The sequence below is a fragment of the Nansenia antarctica genome, assembly GCF_963989245.1.
Source record: "Nansenia antarctica genome assembly, chromosome: 1".
Lineage (NCBI taxonomy): Eukaryota > Metazoa > Chordata > Actinopteri > Argentiniformes > Microstomatidae > Nansenia > Nansenia antarctica.
Genome location: NC_137674.1, coordinates 40,281,513 through 40,304,012, shown reverse-complemented (window position 1 = coordinate 40,304,012; position 22,500 = coordinate 40,281,513). Strand labels below are relative to the sequence as shown.

General features: G+C 45.0%; 1 protein-coding gene across 1 annotated transcript in view; it reads right to left on the bottom strand.

The window, feature by feature from the left end:
• Positions 1 to 7,427, bottom strand: part of ston2 (stonin 2) — a gene marked incomplete at its 3' end in the record, with an annotated part of 21,313 nt that extends 13,886 nt beyond the window's left edge. The window contains exons 1-3 of the mRNA XM_080522805.1: positions 7,310 to 7,427; positions 6,490 to 6,630; positions 1,743 to 1,952 (exon numbers count right to left, since the gene is read on the bottom strand). Of these exons, the coding sequence (XP_080378931.1) occupies positions 1,743 to 1,952; positions 6,490 to 6,630; positions 7,310 to 7,403 (445 nt within the window). The 5' untranslated portion in view covers positions 7,404 to 7,427. The remainder of the gene's footprint in view (positions 1 to 1,742; positions 1,953 to 6,489; positions 6,631 to 7,309) is intronic.
• Positions 7,428 to 22,500: the final 15,073 nt, after the last annotated feature.

Here is a 22,500-nt window from a genome sequence, read left to right as displayed (position 1 = left end):
CAAACATTTGAATCTGAAAAGAAAAAAAGAAGAAGCAGGCCCTCAAAGGCTTCCTTCCTTTTCTTTTTCTTGTGTGTGTGTGTGTGTGTGTGTGTGTGTGTGTGTGCGCGTGTGTGTGTGTAGGGGTGTGTGTGTGTGTGTGTGTGTGTGCGTGCGTGCGTGTGTGTAGGGGTGTGTGTGTGTGTGTGTGTGTGTGTGTGTGTGTGTGTGTATGTGTGTGTGTGTGCGCGCGTGTGTGTGTGTGTGCGTGTTTGACTATCGTATATTTTTATACTGAACAACCAGAAGGAAACATGTTCAGGTCAAAGGCTATCATGTTTTTGAACGTTTTTTCAGAGCACTCAATTCATTGTCAGAATAATGGACAGAAGACTCGATTACCAAAGGAATCGCAAGTTGCAGCCCTAATCTCCACCGACACTGAAGAGATGGACAAATAAAGCTTATGCTGGAATAAACATCCTTACAGACTCTCTGCAGAAGGCTTCGTTCCATATTGGATCCTAGCCTGTCCTAGCCTGACCAAACTGGTAAGCAATATATGAAAATATTATTATATTACTATTATTATATTAATATATGGTGGCAGCACTTAGTTAATGGGAAGGTTTGGTGGAGCCATTATATTGGGGTTGACAGGTTGACCACATTGGAAATTACACAACACCTGGATAAGTTCTTTGAAACAGGAGATAATCGCATCATATCATATAGCAATCTGACTTCAGGCTGTGCAGTCGATGACCATCGGTTGTTGCATTCCTCGCTAGTGGACTTAAATTGGAATAATAGTCATACATACATACATACATACATATATACATACGAGCACTTTGAGCTGCAACGTTTGGAGGAAAAGTGCTATACAAATAAAAAGTTATATTATTATTATTATATACAATCATGCACAATGGAACTGATAGACACAATCCTCAAAGAGTGTCACATACAGTGTACTTATTGTACAGCCACTCCCTTTGCATGATTAAACTACATTAATCAACATAATATTCCATTCACTCTGCATCAAATCTGTATATGAACATACCTGTTCCTTGATTTCAAGCAAAATCCCAGGACGGTTTTAGGTGCTGTTCAAATACCAGATAGACTCCACTCCTAGATATGCTTCCAATTTTTGCAAGGACACGTGTTCGTGTTTGTGTTTGTGTGTGTATGTGTGTGTGTGCACGTGGGTGTCTCAGGAGATCAATCTTCTCTGTACCGCTAGAGACTGTCTCTGAGGAGAAGCGGATGTGTTTGTGTGTGAGTGTATCTGTGTGTGTGTGTGTGTACGCCAGAACAGCAATGGCTGGGGCCTGGATGATCTTATCCACTCTGCATTAGTGTTATCATCTTTGGAGATTTCTCCCTGAGTGGTCGCACATCTGTCTCCTCTCCTCTTCTCTACCCTCTCTCCTTCCCAGTACTCTGCCTTTCTATTGCTTTATTTCTCTCTCCTCTTCCTTTCTCTCTCCTCTTCCTTTCGCGGTCCTCTCCCTTCTCTCCTCTCCTCTCTCGTTCCCTTCCCTTACCCTTCCCAGTCCTATCCCTCTTCTCCTCTCCCCTCTCCACCTGAAAAAGGGAGTGCATCTTATTATCTGAGCTGAGTCATAGATAGAGCCAAAGGTGTGGGTGGTTTCATAAGATCAGTGTGTATGAGTGTGAGTGTGTGTGTGTGTGTGTGTGTGTGTGTGTGTGTGTGTGTGTGTGTGTGTGTGTGTGTGTGTGTGTGTGCTTACTGGGGGACTGTGGGCGTGAAGAGGTCTCATTGGGAGGCTCCTCCGCATTCAGGGAGGGCAGGTCACAGGACGACGCCCCCATGCTCACTGAGCTCTGCTCTGATTGGGTGGTCCAAAGGGAGCTCTGCTCTGATTGGGTAGTCCAGCTGCTCTCTGAAGGGGGCACTGCACTCCAGAAACTTGCTGTGGAACAAATGCTGTGTCTAGGACCTGTCAAAGCAGTAGAGGGAGTACAGTGTTACAGTATATAACACACTAAGATTGTGTAAAAGGCCAAAACTAATACAATCATTGACAACCACCCCATTAACATCATCCCCAGACTGGAATAACAATGACTAAGACTGGAATAACAATGAATAAGCCTGGAATAACAATGACTCGACATAGCCTTCGTGGGAGTGAACTAACTGAGTAGTATTTATCATTATTTGATTTTAGCGAATCACGCAACTGTGAGGTGGGGCTCCAGATCAGAAACATTTGGTGTGCAAGCCCGAGGGGGGAAGTGTTGTTGTGGCAGATGATTGACGCAGGTAAAGTCGATGGACCTTAGTATTCAAGGTGCGTTCGTGAATTGCCGCTCCAAGTGTGGTAACAGACTCTGACATACTCCAGACCATTTATGAATTCAGAGCAAAATCTGAAAGTCAGTTTCACTCTGAATGCACTCTAGCAAAGAAGTAGAGAGTCTGACAATGGTAGTCAGGGTATCAAGCTAACTGGCTAAAGCTAGCTAACTAGCTACAATAGCTCCTGTACATCCATGCCCAGATGAAAGTACTCCCTCTCACACTGACCCATTTTCTAGTTTCAGCTTGGATGTTATTCAATGGATTAGTGAGTACTTAAAATAATGAGTTAAATAATTAAGTACTGTACTTATGATGAAATATGATGTCCCTGCATCTTGTTACCAAGCTATTGCACACAGCAAATGACTCAAACCTTATCCTTAATACGAGTAAATATAGGTATAGGAAATATTTAATAATAATAATAAAAATAATATATAGTATTTTGTTTTATTTCAGAGAAATAAACAGTAGCTCCAAATCAGAAAAGTGTGGTGTGGAAGCACTGGGGAGATGACTGATGAAAAGTAAAGCCAATGGCTATGCGCCATCCGTTTTCAACACTCTTTCAATTGGCTTTCTGAATGCCAGGTTGGACGCGTTGGTGTCTGGGAACCAGACTACCGCACCTTGATTAATGTTAGAAACAAATACGATTGAGAGAAAATCTGTGATGACAATCACATCAGAACCTTGAGCATGGAGTGATTTCCATATTTAGAATGCCATCACAACGTTTTTCAAAGCATGCACATTCTGTAGTGAGACTGTTTATGTCCCTTAGCAACCAAATCATCCTTGCAGCCTTAGCAGGTGAAAACAGCACTAAGTTGAAACCAGCAAAAACTGGAACACTCAATACATGACTCAAGAGAGTAAGTAAAGAATTAAATGTTTAAATAACTACTGCAGTAGTTTTACAGGCAACTTTAGTATTGTATTGATTAATAACAGTTTTGAGACAAATCTATTTTAAGTTCAGTCAATTCAGGTTTGACTGAATTGACTGTGTGAATGGTGAATGGAAGTGAATGGAAACTCAATTCATGCCCATTATTTCCATTGAGATATCCTTCTACAAATATGCATTCTCTGTAACACCTTTCTTCCTTTAGGTTGGTACATGTGGTATTTCTCTACCCTGGTGGTGTGTATGTTAGCGTTCAGTATGTTGTGTGCGTTCTTGCACCGCTACCGAGACCAATGGAGAGAGCGCCGCACACATGCTTTGGTGACCACCATCAAGAGGAGCGTGGTTACCCAGCATCCTCTACTATACTGGATAGACAACAACCGCCACTTGTCTCTGTCTGTAGTCATCACAGGAAACCCCACCGCCCTGAGAGATGACCAAACCATCATGATGGTGGGAATGAAGAAATAAAGAAAGATATATGTGTGTACTTAAGAATGTGTGTGTGTGTGTGTGTGTGTGTGTGTGTGACACCTCTACATGGTAGAGACTAGAGACTAGGGTTAAAAATAACATCCATTCCCATAGAACATATGGGCAATTCCATGGTAACTGAACGACTGTTGAGATCTGCTCCAAATTAAGATTCAAATATGTCTACAGAAAGAGTGGGGTGATCACTATAATATGATACCTTGAGTTTGCTACAGTAAGTGAAGTAGACTTGCATCCGGTAACAGAATGACAGTAGCAGAATGACTAAATGGGTCCCCGACAGAAATGTATGATTTTGGGATTTGAATGTCATTCTGTATATAGATACAGATACAGTAAACACAGTCATTATGGTAATAATGTTAATGATCTATGATAGCGTCAGTCACATAGAAAAGTTCAGGAGGTGTGTGACAACCCTCAGTGATACTCAAAAGTGTTGACTAGACGACATTGATGTCGATCGACAGTTGTCGGCAAAGCATGAATTAACTTCAACCAATAAAACTCACAAAAAACAAGAAACATAAATCTTCATTCTACCAAAAGACGATAGTCCAGACTTTTGGCACCAAGAAACTGAATTAGAAAAAAAATACAGTGTTGGAAGGACCCTAAGAAGGACCCTAAGAATCTGTTTTAAAGACACCACATCATGTGTAATTGTGCTCTTTAGTGATGAAGACAAATCCCTTGATGTAGAAGTGTGCAACATGTAGCCTGTAGTATGTCATCATGTTACCCTCTCCGCCTCCCCTTCCCATGTGTCCCCAGCACTACCTTAATACTACCCTATACTTTCTTTATTTTTTGTTTCTTTTTATTATTACTACTCAATCTTTTCAGTTTGTAAAGCATCTTTGAGTGTCTAGAAAAGCGCTATACAAGTCTAATGTATTATTATTATTATTATTATTATTATTATTATTATTATTATTCTCAATGGCACGTACGTCTGCGCTACATATTTGTGTGATTTGCTGGCTTTGCTTTCCCCAGTGTACTCAACAACAATGAAGCATTTTTCTAGAGCATGAGATGAGGATAATGATGTGGTGGTTGGGAAGGATGTTGATGCACTGGTTTGTATTATTATTCCTACTACTAGCCTATATTTGCTACTGTATTTCACACTGTATTACCCTTTTGAGTTCCATGTTGAACCCTATGTGACAAGGGTTCTACAGTGCATGGAACCCAACATGGTTCCTTAAAGGGTTCTCCACAGTGCGATTTTGTCGCACCGCCGAATTCGATTCCATTGTTTTGAATGAGACAATGCACACGGCGTGTGATGCGATATTGTCGCACGACAACATTCGATTCTCAATTCACACCACCGAAGTCAACAACACGGCCCATCTCATATGGGATTACAAGACACCTATATTACATAATAATAACAATCGAGCCTGTAGGCACAATATGCCCAGTTGTATTTTGTAGAAATTGTGGAAGCAAGGCAAGCAATATTGGTAGAGCCTATAGTAATCAGCCTGCCTGGTCCGACTTCGGTGGTGTGATTTGAGAATCGAATGTTGTCGTGCGACAAAATCGCACACCGTGTGCATTGGCCTTTATTGTTCCTAAACTAAATTGGAAAATATCTTATGTTTTTGGTAAGAGAGTTTTTCTGAACACCTTTTAAAAACTTTTCCTGGTAGATATTTACGGTACTTAGATGCTTTTCCATATGTTTGACTCTATTTGTATGATGAGAGATTGTTGGAAAACTTTCATTTGTCACATTTGACATTTTGGTGGGTAATTTTACACAGAACTGTCCACATCTAATCCCTTTTCATTCCATAATGCATCCTAATGGAGGTGTTCTCATCTCTCTGTCCCTGATGGTAAAGTTACACAATTCTAGGGCTCAGCACTCAATCTAGGTCACATAACGAGCCGGCAGATTTAGTAATGCATCTGTTTATCAATGTTGTAGTGGCAATGGGCAAATATCCAATACATTGGCACGTGGGATCTCTAGTCTGCTGGTCACAACAAGAAACAAGGCTTGATTATCTACAGAGTTGATTGGCACAGAGCCATACGCAAATACGCAGATACGCAGATGCGCACACGCACACGCACACTCACACTCACACTCACACTCACACTCACACTCACACTCACACTCACACTCACACACATACACAGGCACACAGGCACACAGGCACACAGGCACACACACACACACGCACTCTCACTCAGGCATAGGCTACACGGCGCCGGATTTGACTGAAGCGGCGATGATCTGATATCGTTTGCACGTCATGGCTACACACCTCCGCCGAATTCGTGTGACAAGACGATAACGCTGGGAGGGTGTTTCCGTATCGTTTTTGGAGTCGTGTGTAATGTAATTGGTCGGGAGTTGACAATACTACCGAATGAATACAAATTAATTAATTCATATTATTTTTTGGTACTGTCTCAATTATATTTGAACCATTTTCTGGGTCTACCAGTGTACCTGAATACGTGGTTCCATGTGGCCAGAGATTCTTTTGCGCGACAATGAGAAAACGCTTGTGTGGCCAGAGATCGAAATTACGTTTTGTCGTTGTTTTGCCGTCATGTAGCCTAGGCCTCACTCTCACACACACACACACACACACACACACACACACACACACACACACACACACACACACACACACACACACACACACTCTCTCTCTCTCACACAATGACTGATGAACCATCAGTCACTATTAACCTCTAACCCTTGCCCCTCTTGTAGCCAGTGGGTGTGCCATACCTTTTACCTGCGTCTGCGAGGGCCAGGGCCTCTCCTCAAACAGAACCCAGGCACTCTGTTGAGGGGGCGGGGCCATGGGCTCTACACTGGAAGAGGTTTCTGACGGGGCAGGACAATGCCTCTGCGAGCTGCTGTCCATGTCTGAGAGTCACACACACATACACACACAGACAAACACAGACACACACATCAGAAAGGGTCTTGTCTCAACCAGCTGCAAACCGTTAGCAGGGCAGTGTTAAAACTAGCACAGAGAACACAACCACACACACACACACACACACACACACACACACACACACACTCTCACTGGAATCTGAAGGGTACCTGCCAAATGTACTCTCTCTCTCTCTCTAAACTGTTTATTTACATTTTCTGGAGAATTACAGACCATCTGGGCAGAGGCTTCATGGAGGACACTACTCTAACCCCTAGGCCTGATAGCTGACTCCACAGAGATTATAACAAAATCAGTGCTCTTAGAATGGTGTGCCTGACTCCTTGTCACAGGCAGATTGATCTATACACAGCATATCATTATGTAGGGGTGCAACCTGTCTCCTCCTGTATGCTGATCAAATCATAAACAACAACAAATTCCTCACTGTTGAGACTAACCCTAACCCTAATTTTGTCAAGCATTGCTTACTATGAAGCATAATACAACATCATTCAGTGTTAAGAAAGATAAGGTCTCAACTAGCTGCACAGTCAACAGCTACTATTTACAGTACGAGGGGAATTCTCATTTTCACTGCAGCGTGCAGAAGGGTGTATGTTTGTCAGTGTGTGCGCGTGGGTGTGTGTTTAAGATGATTACCTGTTTGGTCTGCACTCGCCTCGAACATTTCTTCAGCAAATGCCACCCAAGCCGCCTTCGCCGTCCCATTGCTGCTGTTGGTGTCACTGGCCATGGTCAATTATACCTGTGACCAGAATGCGTTCTGTGTGTGTGTGTGTGTGTGTGTGTGTGTGTGTGTGTGTGTGTGTGTGTGTGTGTGTGTGTGTGTGTGTGTGTGTGTGTGTGTGTGTGGGTCTCTGCTCCACTACAGGCACATGTCCTCACACCTCACACCCGTCTCCATCCATCGGAGGAAAAACTGAGGAGGAGAGGAGAAAACATGTGTTAACAGAGTGATGAATCTCTACTCACAAAACTGTGTGTCACTGACAGCTTGTGTGCATGGAGCCAGAGGGAATGCACATATCCTGGCTATAGTGCAGTCTCCTACCAGATCTCACAACACCTGGATAGACCTATTTGTTTAAAATGATCAGCTAACCGCATCATACAATATAGCAATCTGTGCCCGTCTGCAATGTGGCATGTAATCATCGGTTGATGGTACCAGCCTGACAGTCCTTCTAAACACTTGTTGAGTCCCATTTCTCCACCCTTCCCCTTAAGTGTGCACTTGTGCCCTTCCCCACATGGATCGAAAAAGGTATAGGATTGGTCTAAACATGAGTTCTTATACCAATCCATTCCCATGAAAGTGTACAAGTATAGATAGTAGGAAAGGGGTGGAGAAATGGGATGCAGCCACTATCTTCCAAGAGAGCCTCTGACACCTACGTTAATCAGAGGCGATGTGGTCGTTAACAACACGTTCAATAAAGCCAGTTAATAAAGCCACCCTTAATGGTAGACACAATGGAGATTGCATCGCATCAGTCTTTTGTTGTCTGTAGGGACCAGCTACCAGCTGGAAAGTTACTGGATTCATTTGAGCAATCTAGGTGGCTCCTCTTACTAGAAAGCTTAGATATCAGTAGGGGTGTACAACGGTACACGTATTCGAACCGAACCGAAGGACCCGTACCGAAAATGTTCGGTTTGAATACGTACCGAATGAACGCAGCCTTCTTTTACCCACTGCACTTTTTGTGTGTTGGAAGTTATCTCAGCCAGTATGCATGCGCACACACTCCACAGAGAGATTGTTAGTAATTTAGCAGTCGTTATGGCGAACGCAGACAAACTAGAGATTGAAGTTCCTCCTGCTTCCTAAAGCAAAAAAAATAAAAAATTCTCCTGTTTGGGAAAATTACAGTTTTTCAGTTACCTACAATGACGATGGACAAAGACAGGTGGATGAATGTGAACATCAGAGGTACAAGAAAAAAACAGAGTGAAGTGCAAACCCAGCTATGGCATTTAAGCAGCCTCTCGCTAACAATTTAGACCGGGCCACAAAAAACGGCATAGGTGTTTTTATAGCAGCGGACCATACTCCGTTGTCGAGAACACAGGTTTTAAGCAAAAGTAATCGAAAGTAATCGAGCCTCGTTACGTAGTTCCCTCTCGTCCGCATTTCAGCAAGCAAATCATACCAGCCCTTTATAAACAAGCATAAACTACAGTTGTCCACGACTTATCTAAGGCATCTGCTATCACTCTCACAACCTTTGGGTGGACATCTATCTATCTATCTATCTATATATATATTTATTTTTGTTTTGTGAATTCTTACCCTGCTGTACCGGAAACCGAACAGTGACTTAAAAACCGCGGTATGTACCGAACTAAAATCTTTGTGTACCGTTATACCCCTAATAAACAGGTGTGAAATCATCAACGATTTGTCATACTACTACAACGGAGTGCGAATATCAACAGCAAAACGGTTTTATTATGCAATGTGTAGAGCAGGCCTCTGGCAAAGAAAACAATGCCTCCAAACACAACAGATAGTGTGAGACTTTGCCACATGGGTTTGACTCACTCTTGGGTAGGCCTAGTTGAGTTCTACTAAAAGATTCCTCTTCACGCAATAACAACCAAGACATTGGACATTAGACAACCACAATAGACTGTTGCACTATATCCAAGAGAGCCTTGCCACAGACTTGCCAGTGCATGTAAAGACGTAGCCTAATCACTGGTTGCTGGTTGAGTCTCTCAGCTTTACATTTCTCTGGAGCAAGCATGCACTGGTTCTCTCAGACACTGCACTACAGGCTAAAAGCGGCTTGTGAGAGCAGCATGTCCATTCTATGATATCTATTTCTATGGTCGTGGTTTTAAAACCCGCCGGAAGAGCATGTCACGGCCAGTATGATAGATGCATATGGTGCCAGGAACCAGAGAGAGAGAGTTACGGAAACTCACCACCATTCCCTCTTCCTAGTCTCCAGAGAAGGGACTGTAATGTAGGCACAACAATCACATCACACTGCTCTGAGTCACTTCATTTTGTCATGACACTTGTAGAATCTTCTTGTCGGTAATTAGATGTTATGGATCGATCTATCGAGGATTTCGTGATCTTAAATGCGTTGTGTCATCTCAGGATAGATTAGGTGCACGATACACGATTTGACAAGAAAATAGAATGTTCAACACGGGTCGGAATCTCTGTACTTGATTTATTAAGACAGTCAGCGAATGGTTCATTCACAGTAACCAGCATCCGGCATTCCACGACCATTCCACGACATCATTATGACATACAGACAGGCTTAAATACTCTCTCTACCAAGGACAGATTGACTCCTCGGCAGCTTAACCCATCTATCTTGACCACCCTCTGTCTGTGCCCTGGCGCCTAACCCCCAAGGTCTTTAAGATAACAACCTCTCGAGTCTGTATATTGTGGCGTTATTGCTGCATATTGTGGCGTTATTGCTGTATATTGGGGCGTTATTGCTAACCCTGAAGAGCAGGCTGACCTGGAAGGAACAGAATGTGTGTGTCTGAGTGACCTGAGAATAGTGTGTGTGTGTGTGTGTGTGTGTGTGTGTGTGTGTGTGTGTGTGTGTGTGTGTGTGTATGAGGGTCTGTGTCATATGTGTCTGAGTGACGGAAGGATAAATGTTGCTAGACAATCAGTAAGATCTAACACACTTGAGATTACCAAAACAGCGATTCTTGCCCAGGCCTATTATAATTCACCCATATCGAACTCAACCCACTTTAGGGTCCCAGCCCTCCGTTTGGGAAACAGTGATGGACAGGATATGAAGTCACTTTCCAAAGAACCACTAACACAAACTTACCAACTCCCCAAGTACTAAACGTCTGTTCAGTTCCCATAGTGACAGAACACAGGGTGTATTGGAGGATGCATATTGGATGCAGTGGTGATAAATGTCAAGGATAACACTTTAAAAGGTCAGGGGAAGGCCAGGAGACAGGAAAACAAACACGTTCAACTCCTAACTCTAATGTTTCCACATTATAGTGTGAAGGAGTGAGAGCTATACTCCCCAACAATGTACATAGTCCATGGGCAAGAGAGATGGTGAGACAGGGGGGAGGCAGAAAGACAAGGAAAGATAGAGAACAATGGGAGAGAGTAGAGAGGGAGGAAGAGAGAAAGGGGGGAGAGAAAGAGGGGGCTGGGAAAGGGAGTTAAACGACAGCACAGGAAACATCTAAGCCTAGCTTCTACAGGAAACACAACTGTCTGATAAACATGACTGAATTATTCTACCCTTTGTTTTGCAGTGTTCTCTCGCTCTGGCTGGCCGCATCCCATTCTGAGACAAACTCCTCCAGCTCTCCCCTCCCTCTCTCTGGTGGATTATCTCACCCCATCCCTCTTCTACACAGACACTTACACACCCACTCTCTTTCTTAGACGATTGACTGCTTGTTGGACAGGAGAACAAGGTTTGGTTTCAATTAAGCCCACACCCTCACTACACACCAACACAGCTCTTGACAATACACACAAACTATTCAACTATTTGCTCTTTTCCTAATGATAAAATGACAGACACCTCCTTGCTTTCTTTCCTATCTGTTTTCCAATTGGTTAATTACCTTTGACATAGCCTATGAACAGTCAATATTAACAGCGAAAGCAGTCGCTGCCACGGGTGTCGGTCACATTGTTTAATTGGAACTGTTCCCGGGACAACAGCTCAACGGCTGCTATCCTGTGAAAATGCTGTAAGTTGTGAGCCACGGGAGAGAGAGGATAGAGGAGCGGAGCCTGGGCCTGTGTGTGTGAGCAGCGATGATGAATGACATCACACAAGTTGTGTTTTTATTAGCTAACTCGGTTTCCTCTTTCCCAAACCTTTCCTGGGAATTTAGACAGGACTTAGGCTATCACTTATTGTATTACTTATTAAAACACCATCTTGGAACTGCCTAATACACGTGCACGCACAAACATGCACACACACACACACACACACACACACACTTTCTCTCCAGGTCACACAAATGAGGGGTCAAGGGGATGATAAAAGAGACTAGACAACGGTGAGACCTGAATTATGAGAAACTGAGTTGGCGTAACACTCACTGGTCATGCAGTCCTACTGAAGCCTCACTGAGCAGGTAGCCTACCTAAGCATTGAGATCAGGAGGTCTCTCTTCCTCCATATCCTCCATCCATTGGACTGTTTGAATTGAGAAACACACAATGACCACAGATTTAGTAATTGGGCATAGAGACTTTCCCCTTTCAGATCTTAATGCCAAATGTCCAACAGGTCAATAATATTAGGTAGGCTATCCCTTGCCAATGAATAAACCTGACTAGAAAAAAAAAAGTAAATGTGTGGCTCTGTCTGAATAGTGTCTTTCTTTGTACGGTTTCCAGTGAGCAAACCTTTTGTTTTCTTTCAAGAACACCGATTGGGCCACAGGGTTTTTCCTTTTTGGGACTTTTCCATTGGCTCCATTGCACTGGGAAAGCTAAATCAAGCACATTTGTGTACCGTTGAAATACATCCTATAGTCTATTTACCAGGTTTGGCAGTGAATGTTGTTTTGTTCCCCTTTTATCATGCAACCCTGCACCTATGTTTTGAGGCAAATAATTTGTTGAACGTGTCATTCAAATCTGTTCCTTCATGGCCACTAAAATGAGATATGATACGAAATAGGGCTGCAACAATGTAGCCTAAATCGGTTTGCGTATCGACAAGTTGTTAATTATTGGGCTATATTAAATGATAATCGTTAGTTGGAGCCCTAATAGGCTTGAAAAGGAGCAGCAGAAGAATAAAGGGGAAAATAGAGGTTGTGAGAGGTAGAACTCCTTAGTGCATTACATTTACATTTTTGGGGTCTGCTAAATGTAATTGAGATGCACTAAGGAGTTACTAAGGGAGGAACGAATAGAGAAGTAAAGAGAGGGATGAAAAGAGGTGAGAAAAAGGAGGGATCGAGTGAGTGATAAAAGGGAAGAATAGGAGTGCAACAGCAACGAGAGGGATGAAGAGAGGTGAGGACAGGGAGGGATAGAGGGGGTGAAAAAGGGGGAGGGCTATAGGGGGTGAGAAAAGGGAGGGCTGGAGGGAGGTGAAAAATGTAGGGATATGGAGATGAGCAAGGGAGTGATGGGGGAAGAGAGGGAATGGTGGGGGAACAGAGGGAGTGATAGGGGAACAGAGGGGGTGATAGGGGAACAGAGGGAGTGATAGGGGAACAGAGGGAGTGATAGGGGAACAGAGGGAGTGATAGGGGAACAGAGGGAGTGATAGGGGAACAGAGGGAGTGATAGGGGAACAGAGGGAGTGATAGGGGAACAGAGGGAGTGATGGGGGAACAGAGGGGGGGGTTAGGAGAACAGAGGGAGTGATGGGGGAACAGAGGGGGGGTTAGGGGAACAGAGGGAGTGATGGGGGAACAGAGGGGGGGTTAGGAGAACAGAGGGAGTGATAGGGGAACAGAGGGAGTGAACAGAGGGGGCGATAGGGGAACAGAGGGAGTGATAGGGGAACAGAGGGAGTGAACAGAGGGAGTGATAGGGGAACAGAGGGAGTGATAGGGGAACAGAGGGGGTGATGGGGGAACAGAGGGAGTGATAGGGGAACAGAGGGAGTGAACAGAGGGAGTGAACAGAGGGAGTGAACAGAGGGAGTGAACAGAGGGAGTGATAGGGGAACAGAGGGAGTGATGGGGGAACAGAGGGAGTGAACAGAGGGGGTGATGGGGGAACAGAGGGAGTGAACAGAGGGAGCGATAGGGGAACAGAGGGGGTGATGGGGGAACAGAGGGAGTGAACAGAGGGGGTGATGGGGGAACAGAGGGAGTGATAGGGGAACAGAGGGGGTGATGGGGGAACAGAGGGAATGACGGGGGAACAGAGGGAATGACAGGGGAACAGAGGGGGTGATGGGGGAACAGAGAGGTGGATTGTTCTGCCCCTGGGCCAACTCCAACCCTTACGCAGTGCCAGCCCAAGCCTCTGGAATAGCGCTGTCTGCCAAACACACACACACGCCAGCCTTCAGCTGACAGCCATGTGTTTGTGTGGGGGTCGTCTCCACACCAACACACACAGGGCTCACACATTACTGCACAACCCCACCCCCACCCCCCCCCCCCCCCCCCACACACACACACACACACACACACACACACACAGCCTACAGTAACCAACCAACGCCCCCTCCCCAACACAACCCAGCAGTCCCAGTAGCAGCTTGTCGCATATATATATATATATTTGGGACAGCAGCAGTGACCCTCCAGGACTCCTGTTCCCTGCCCCCACCCCCCCCCACTGTGTAAACACACTCCTGCCCTCGGGCTGCCTGCTGATGTAATGTTGACATGGAGCAACACGGACACGCCAGACTGGAACGTCTCTGTGGGAGTCGAGCTGTTTTGCCTGGCACTTTTTCAGACTCTCTCAAAGCATTTGCAATGGGAAAGCGCAGTAGTACACTAAAGCTATCCAGTTCAGCGCATAGACTGGAAGCTCGAACTGGTCCATTCTGTGATTTACTACTAGTCTGCCATAAGCTGATACGAATGAGGACGCATCTAGTCCATCTGTCCAAGAGGTTAGCTCTACTAAAGGCCTACTGACATTTAAACCGATCATCCTATCCCATATCATTGATCTCTTACACATGCCCGAATGCATTCTCGATTGAATCATCCAAAAGAGCAGTCTCGCGTGTTCTGTGGTCTACAACCTGTTGAGCGGCCGACCTGAACACACGCACACACAACATACTCGTCCTGGATCAAAGCCGCCGTGACTTTGGAGGAATCGCAATTGGATAACAATGTTACTCTAAAACTCACGACAATCAATGCCACAGAGACAGGCTTCTGAGAAACGATGCATGTACGTACCGACTTGTTTTCAGAAAAGCGCTTCGCTGACCGTCTCCGTTTCCCATTGAGACCGACTGGAGTACAACGCGACCCTCTGACAACAACAACGCATGACCGGGCAGACACCATGCTGGACCATGCGCAGCTCTCCTCGGGCTGGGATTGGTCCTAGTAGGGCTACTGTAAATACTGTGTCATGTAGTCTAAACAAAATAAGAAAAAATACATTTTAAAAATAAGCTAAAGACCCACCTGTTTTGCGTTGTCTACATGTCATAGGCTGTTTTTGTGCTGTTGTAATTTATGTGTGTTTTTAAATTGAAATAGTTGTTTTTAAATTTGTTTAAATGTTTTGTTTTGACCTATTATATTTGTGGTGCGAATTTTTATTCTTTTTTTAAAATTGAAATAGCTGTTTTTATATTGTTTAAAATGTGTTGTTTTTTTTACATATTGTAGCCTACTTGTAAAGCACTTTGACGTAAAGTGCTATATAAATAAAGTTATTATTATTATTATTATTACATAACTCATATTGTTTTAGCTGACCTTGTTCCTGGATTAATATATTTTATATTATTATTTTATATCTGATTTCTCACTTTTTCTAAATGTACTTCAACAATTTACTAGATGTGATGACATAATATAATTGGGATATTATCCAACTAGGCAATGTGATTTGTATAAACTTGAGCAACATAACCTAATTCAAAGTGCCGTACCATGTCTTGGAAATAATATAAATACTGCTGTAGATATCATTGGTAGATATCTCTATAGTGCCATCTGCTGAGTATGTTGTAAATACCCATTCTTTATAAAACAACATAATGAGTTTAGTCCAAATTAGCCTGTAGATGGCGCCATAGTCATATTATATTTTTCAACTATCCACCAAGGGATATTGTAGGCCTGACTTGAGTGAAATTAGTACTTTTAATACCTTTCCCTCTTTGCAGTACTTATAAAAGTTAAGACTGCATGAGTAACCAATACGCCTGAAGAACTAGAATCCATCATTGAATATTGTGTGATGATAGAATTAACTTTTAACTGTTACTTCTCATACTTTAACTGGAAGAGGTTGCAATGGCACATGGTCGTTTTGATTGATTGATTGATTGAAAACCTTTATTGTCCCCAATGGGGAAATTTTGTTGTCAAACAGCTCAGTTAGGGCAGAAAACATTCAATACAGAAAACAGAAAACATTCAATAAAATACATAAAACAGTGGTCTGTATGACAGGTATGACAGGCAGAAAACATTCAATACAGAAAACAGAAAACATTCAATAAAATACATAAAACAGTGGTCTGTATGACAGGTACGTCCTTTCTAGCATTTGGCGAGTCAGTCTGTGTTGCCACACGGCTGTGCTATGTACGGACCAGGCTAGAGAGAGAAAGAGGGACTTCGTTGAGCAGGCAAGGAGGGGAAAATGATATGAATGAAAGGCAAAGGCAAGCCTCTTGACACCCCCCCCCCCTTCTCCAGGCATTAGCCTAGCACTAACTGCTCCTGTTCTTTAAAAAACATTTTTTACAGTGAGGTGAGTTCTTCATCTCTGATTCTCAAACTTTTTCTCTTTTTTCTCTTTCTCTTTCTCTCTCGCTCACACTCACATACACACACATCCCAGTAGAGGAGCTCTCCTGCTGAGAGAAGTTTTGGAAGCTATACCGTCTACTCGGTTAGTGGCGTGCGGTTAACACAACATTGCATAACAGGCAGTGACGTTGATGCTGCCTCGTTCGCTGTTGCTAAGGACACCAGCCATCTGCCCTATCATGAAGGGAGTTAGAGTTGTGATAGAGTTGACCCCTACTGTCTTTTCATACTGTTATCTTTATTATACAAGCACATGCATGTGCACACACACACACACACACACACACACACACAAAATTCAAGAGAGCTACAGTGGGGGAAATAAGTATTGAACACAGCAACATTTTGTCCAGTAAATGTATTTCCAATTAGCCAATTCAAGTGAAATTTGCACCAGACTTTGGTATTAAGTCAAACAGTCCAGACAAATCTAAATCTAACCATCTTTAATCTATAATCTAAACATTAAAGTCCATATGTAAATAAAGTTATGTGGAATAAAGTGGAATGAAACAGGAAAAAAGTATTGAACACACTAACTGAAATGTATTTAATACTTAGTGGTGAAAGAAGCCTTTGTTTGTAATGACAGCTTCAAGGCGCTTTCTGTATGAAGTAACTAATCGCCCGCAGTATTCAGGTGTGATTTTGGCCCATTCCTCTACACAGATTGTCTTTAAATCTTGAAGATTGCGCGGGGCCCTCTTGTGAATCTGGATCTTCAGATGCTTCCACAAATGTTCAATTGGGTTTAAGTCAGGTGATTGACTGGGCCATTCCAACAAGTTGATTTTCTTTCTCTGAAACCAATTGTGAGTTTCCTTTGCTGTATGCTTTGGATCGTTGTCCTGGTGGAAGGTCCACCCACATCTAATCCTCAGCATCCTGGTGGATGGCAGCAGGTTCATCTCAAGAATCTCTCTGTACATGGCTCCGTTCATTGTTCCTTCAATGATATGAAGTCTGCCAGTACCACGAGAGGAGAAACAGCCCCACACCATGATACTTCCACCTCCAAAATTCACTGTTGGAATAGTGTTATTCAGGTAAGGTGCAGTGCCATTTCTCCTCCAAACATGGTGTGTTGTGTGACAGCCAAAAAGTTCCATTTTGGTCTCATCTGACCAGAGTACATGCTCCCAGTAGTTCACTGTCTTGTCCAAATGTTGTTTAGCAAACCTTAAACGAGCTTCAACATGTATTTTTTTCAGTAGTGGAGTCTTGCGGGCTGAGCGTGCACAGAGGCCATGGCAGTGGAGTGCATTGCCTACTGTCCTTTCTATCACAGTTGTACCTGCTGCCTCCAAGTCTTTCTGAATGAATGAATGGTCTTTATTGTCATTGATATAGTACAGGTACCATACAACGAAATTTGGGAGGGGGGGCTCCCCTGGTGCTAGGAAAAAAAAACTAAAAACAAGAAGGGAAAAGAGCTGGTTTACATAAATAAAGGCTATGTATACTATCCACTATACTATACTATACAAATAAAACACTGTGCTGTACTCTATGCTATGCTATACATATCCTAACATTTCCTATCTCTGAACCTTATGTACCCGAGGGTTGTCATATTGCACATAGTGTTATTGCACATTCATTTAAAGTGTCGCAGTTTGCAGGTTTGAAATGTTCACAGTTGTGTTTCAGTATTGCACTTGATTACAATCTAGTAGCTGCCATCAAATTGTCTAGATTGTCCAGGGCCTAGAACCTAGGTCTTTGCTGTGTTCAGGGCCTGAATGGCCCTGGGGTAGAAGCTGAGCTTCAGTCTATTTGTCCTTGCAGACATGGTCCTGAACCGCCTGCCCGAGGGCAGCCGAACAAAGTGTTCGTTCCCAGGGTGGGATGGGTCTCTGGAGATCTTGGAGGCCTTCCTGAGGCAGCGTGTGTTGTACAGCTCTTCCAGAGAGGGGAGGGGGGCGCCGGTGATCTTCTGGGCCGATCTCACGACTCTCTGTAGCGCTTTCCTCTCTGTGGCTGTGCAGCTGGAGAACCACACGCAGATGCAGTAGGTGAGGATGCTCTCCACTGTGCAGCGGTAGAAGGTCACAAGCAGCTCCTGTCTGAGGTGGTATTTCCTGAGGACTCTCAGGAAGTAGAGCCGCTGTTGTGCCTTCTTGATGATGGCTGCTGTGTTGGTCTTCCAGGACAGGTCATCCTGTATGTGCACCCCCAGGAATCGGAGGGTTGAGACTCTCTCCACGCTCCCTCCATCGACGAGCAGGGGCTGGACCTCAGATTTTTTCCTCCTGAAGTCCACGATGATTTCCTGGGTCTTTGACTGGTTCAGCAGCAGGTTGTTAACCTTGCACAGCTTGCCCAGCTGCTCCACCTCATCCCTGTACGCTGCCTCGTCCCCCCCCGAGATGCAGCCCACCACGGTGGTGTCGTCTGCCAACTTTACGATGGAGTTGCTGGGGTGGACGGGGGTGAAGTCGTAGGTGTAGAGGTTGTAGAGGATGGGGCTTAGCACGCAGCCCTGGGGGGACCCAGTGCTGAGTCTGAGGGCTGTGGAGGTGTGGGAGCCCACCCGCACCCTCTGGGGGCGGTCAGACAGGAAGTCCTTGATCCATGCACAGATAGAGTGTGATAGTCCCAGGTCTAGTAGTTTGGTCACTAGCCTGTCTGGAAGGATGGTGTTGAAGGCAGAGCTGAAGTCCACAAAGAGCAGTCTCGTGTAGCTGTTCCCCCTCTCCAGGTGGGATAGAGTGGAGTGGAGAGTCGTCGCGATGGCGTCCTCTGTGGACCTGTGGGCTCTGTAGGCGAACTGGTATGGATCCAGGTTGGGCGGGAGGCGTGTGACTAAGTGGGCCCGGACCAGTTTCTCGAAGCACTTCATGATGATTGGTGTGAATGCCACCGGGCGGTAGTCGTTTAGGCAGCTCACCGTGCTTTTCTTCGGGACTGGGATGATAGTTGAGGTTTTCAGGCAGGGTGGGATGGTGGCCTGGGACAGGGACAGGTTGAAGATGTTGGTGAAAACCCCGGCCAGCTGGTCGGCGCAGTCCTTCAGCACCCGTCCCAGGACGCCATCCGGCCCTGAGGCTTTTCTGGGGTCCACCACCTTCAGCACGCGTCTCACTTCATGCTCTGTGAGGGTGAGGCTGCTGAGAGCTGGAGAGAGTGGTGTTTGTGTTGTGGTTACCTCCGTTCGCCCCTCGTCGAACCGGGCGTAGGAGTTCAGCTTTTCCGCCAGCAGGGGGTCGTCCTCCGCGGCTGTGAGCCTGTTGGCTCTGAAGTTTGTCATGTGCTGAACCCCCTGCCACACCCGCCTGGAGTCGTTGCTCAGGAAGCTTTCCTCAATCTTCTCTCTGTGGTCTGCCTTGGCCTCCCGGATGCCACGGTTTAGGTTAGCCCTGGTGGTGCTGTACAGCAGTGTGTCCTTCGCTGAGTAGGCGTTGTCCCTCTCCTTGAGCAGTTTTCGGACCTTCTCAGTCATCCATGGCTTCGTGTTGGGGTAGACCCGGACACGTTTGTCCACGGTGGCTGAGTTGGTGCAGTTCACTATGTGGTTCAGAACCGACGACGTGAACTGTTCCAGGTCCTCATGCTCATATTCCTGCCATGAGGCGTCATTCAGGCAGATCTGCAGTGGAGCGGACCCTGCTGGCCAGGTTCTGACAGTCTTAGTGGTGATGAGCACTTTTCCTCATGGGAGTGTAGGCTGGGATCAGAAGGATGGACACGTGGTCAGACATGCCTAGATGAGCTAGCGGTCTAGCCTTGTAGGCAAGCTTGATGTTGGTGTATACCTTGTCCAGTGTTTTTTCTCCTCTTGTTGCACATTTAACATGCTGATAGAACTTGGGTAGTACTACCTTCAGGTCAGCATGATTAAAGTCCCCCGCGATTATATGCACTGCCTGAGGGTCCGCGCTCTGTCCACCACTGATGACGTCATGTAGCCGCGCCAATGCTAAGCTAGCATCCGCGCTTGGTGCAATGTATACTGCTGTTATGTACACCGCGTTGAATTCCCTCGGGAGGTATGTGGGTCGGCATTTAACAGTCAAGTATTCCAGGTCTGGGGAGCAGTGGCTACTTACAGTTTTCGTGTTTGAGCACCAGCTGTCCTTCGTCGATATAATGAGGCCGCCTCCGCACGTCTTCGCACTAAGCCTTCTAGCCCAACCGCAGAGTCGATGATGGTAGCGTTGAGCCAGGTTTCTGTGAGAATAATCACACAGCTGTCCCCCACGGTGTTGTTGGAAGCAACCTGCAGTCTCAGTTCGTCCATCTTATTAGCCAGAGATCTTACGTTGGAGAGGAATATACTCGGCAAAGCAGGTTTATCCGGGCTTCTCCTCAGCCTAGCTAGCAGGCCTCCCCTGCGGCCTCGGCGTTGTTTACGGTCCCGACGCCGACGTTTGCGTCTGAGGGACGGGATCGCGTACCATTGTTCTCCCGGTAAGCGAGCTATGTCGAGTGGAATGTTTTGTTGTTTCAAGAATTCCGCTGTTACAGTCCTCTCGTTTTGCGCACCAACTTCTAGTAAGTCTAGTCTGCTGTAGGTACTATTTACACAACAGTTCCCTATAAGTACTAAAATAAAAATGTACATACAAATGTACTTAAAAACGCTAAGAAGCACCAGCGTCGGAGCCACTCCGAGCCTCGCGTGCGAACGCGCCGCCATCTTGTGGACAGCCTTCTGGAGCTCTTTACTAGGAGTCCTTGGCTCTTTGGCTACTCTTCTAAGTATCCTTCTGACTCCCTGATCAGAAATCTTGTGAGGAGCTCCTGTGCGTGGCCGGCCACTTACGGATAATGCCCCCAATGGTGCTTACTGGAAGATTCAGAAGTTGTGAAATACGTCTGTAGCCAATTCCATTTTCAGGTTTTGCAACAATCTGGTTGCGAAGGGCTTGAGACAGCTCTTTGCTTTTACCCATCATTAGTTGTTTGTTGTGTGGCACCTTGGTAACAAAAAAAAATGTTTATAGCCCATCAATATATTCTAACCCAGCTGACATTAATTAGCACAGATTGGAGGTAGAGTTGCCTCCTAATTAGTTATGGTTTTCAGCTGGTTCCTTGCCTTTCCTTGCTGTGGTGTACTGCTTTTTCTTAGGTCATGTTCTCACATGAAAGTCCGAATCATGACCCAGGGCAAGTGGATGAGATTGCAACATTGTTGCATAAATTATTTCTCTGATTTACGTTCTCACAGCCCTTTATGTAAACAAAGTAACATACGCAATCGAAGCAACAGACGTGATAGTAGATTGGTCAGAAAAATTGAAAATTGCCCGCTCGTCCCGCTCTTATCCAGATCAACACGCATGTGCTGTTGTTTTCCTATGGACAGCCTCGATGCTTCGTTTCTAATCGGAGCGAAACCACCCTTTTCAAGCGGAGCATGCGTTGGTTGTTTGCTCCGGGAGTGAGTTCGAATGTGCATTCTCACAGCTCCAAACGACGCAGAGCAAAGCAAATTTTATCCTAAACTCCCATTCCAAGTGAAGCAAATGTTCTAGTGAGAACACACCCGTAGGTCATGTTCTCACATGAAAGTCTGAATTATGACCGGAGCAAGTGGATGAGATTGCAACATTGTTGCATAAATTATTTCTCTGATTTGCATTCTCACAGCCCTTTATGTAAACGAAGTAACATACACAATCGAAGCAACAGACGTGGTAGTTGATTGGTCAGGAAAATTTAAAATTGCCTGTTAGTCCAGCTCTTATCCAGATCAACACGCATGCGCTGTTGTTTTCCTATGGACAGCCTTGATGCGTCGTTTCTAATCGGAGCGAAACCACCCTTTTCAAGCGAAGCATGCGTTGGTTGTTTGCTCCAGGAGCGACTTCGAATGCTCCCATTCCAAGTGAAGCAAATGTTCTAGTGAGAACACACCCTTAGTGTGTTCAATATTTTTTTCCTGTTTCATTACACTTTATTACACATAACTTTATTTACACTTTATGACGTTATGTCTGAATTGTCTGAATTGTTTGTCTTAATACCAAAGTCTGGTGCAAATTTCACGTGAATAGGCTCATTGGAAATATATTTACTGGACAAAAGGTTGATGTGTTCAATACTTTTTCCCCCACTGTATCTTCCTCACTTTCTACCCATCCTTTTGATCATGAGGTGGTGTTAGAGGGGGAGTATTCAAATCATGTAATGGAGCTTCTCTTGTGTGTCAGTGTGTGTTAGTGTGTGTGAGTGTGTGTGTGTGTGTGTGTGTGTGTGTGTGTGTGTGTGTGTGTGTGTGTGTGTGTGTGTGTGTGTGTGTGTGCGTGCGTGCGTGCGTGCGTGCATGCATGCGTGTGCGTGTGTGTGTGTGTGTGTGTGTGTGTGTGTGTGTCGGAGGAGGAGGAGGTATTTGTTAATCTTACAGTGAGGAGGATGAT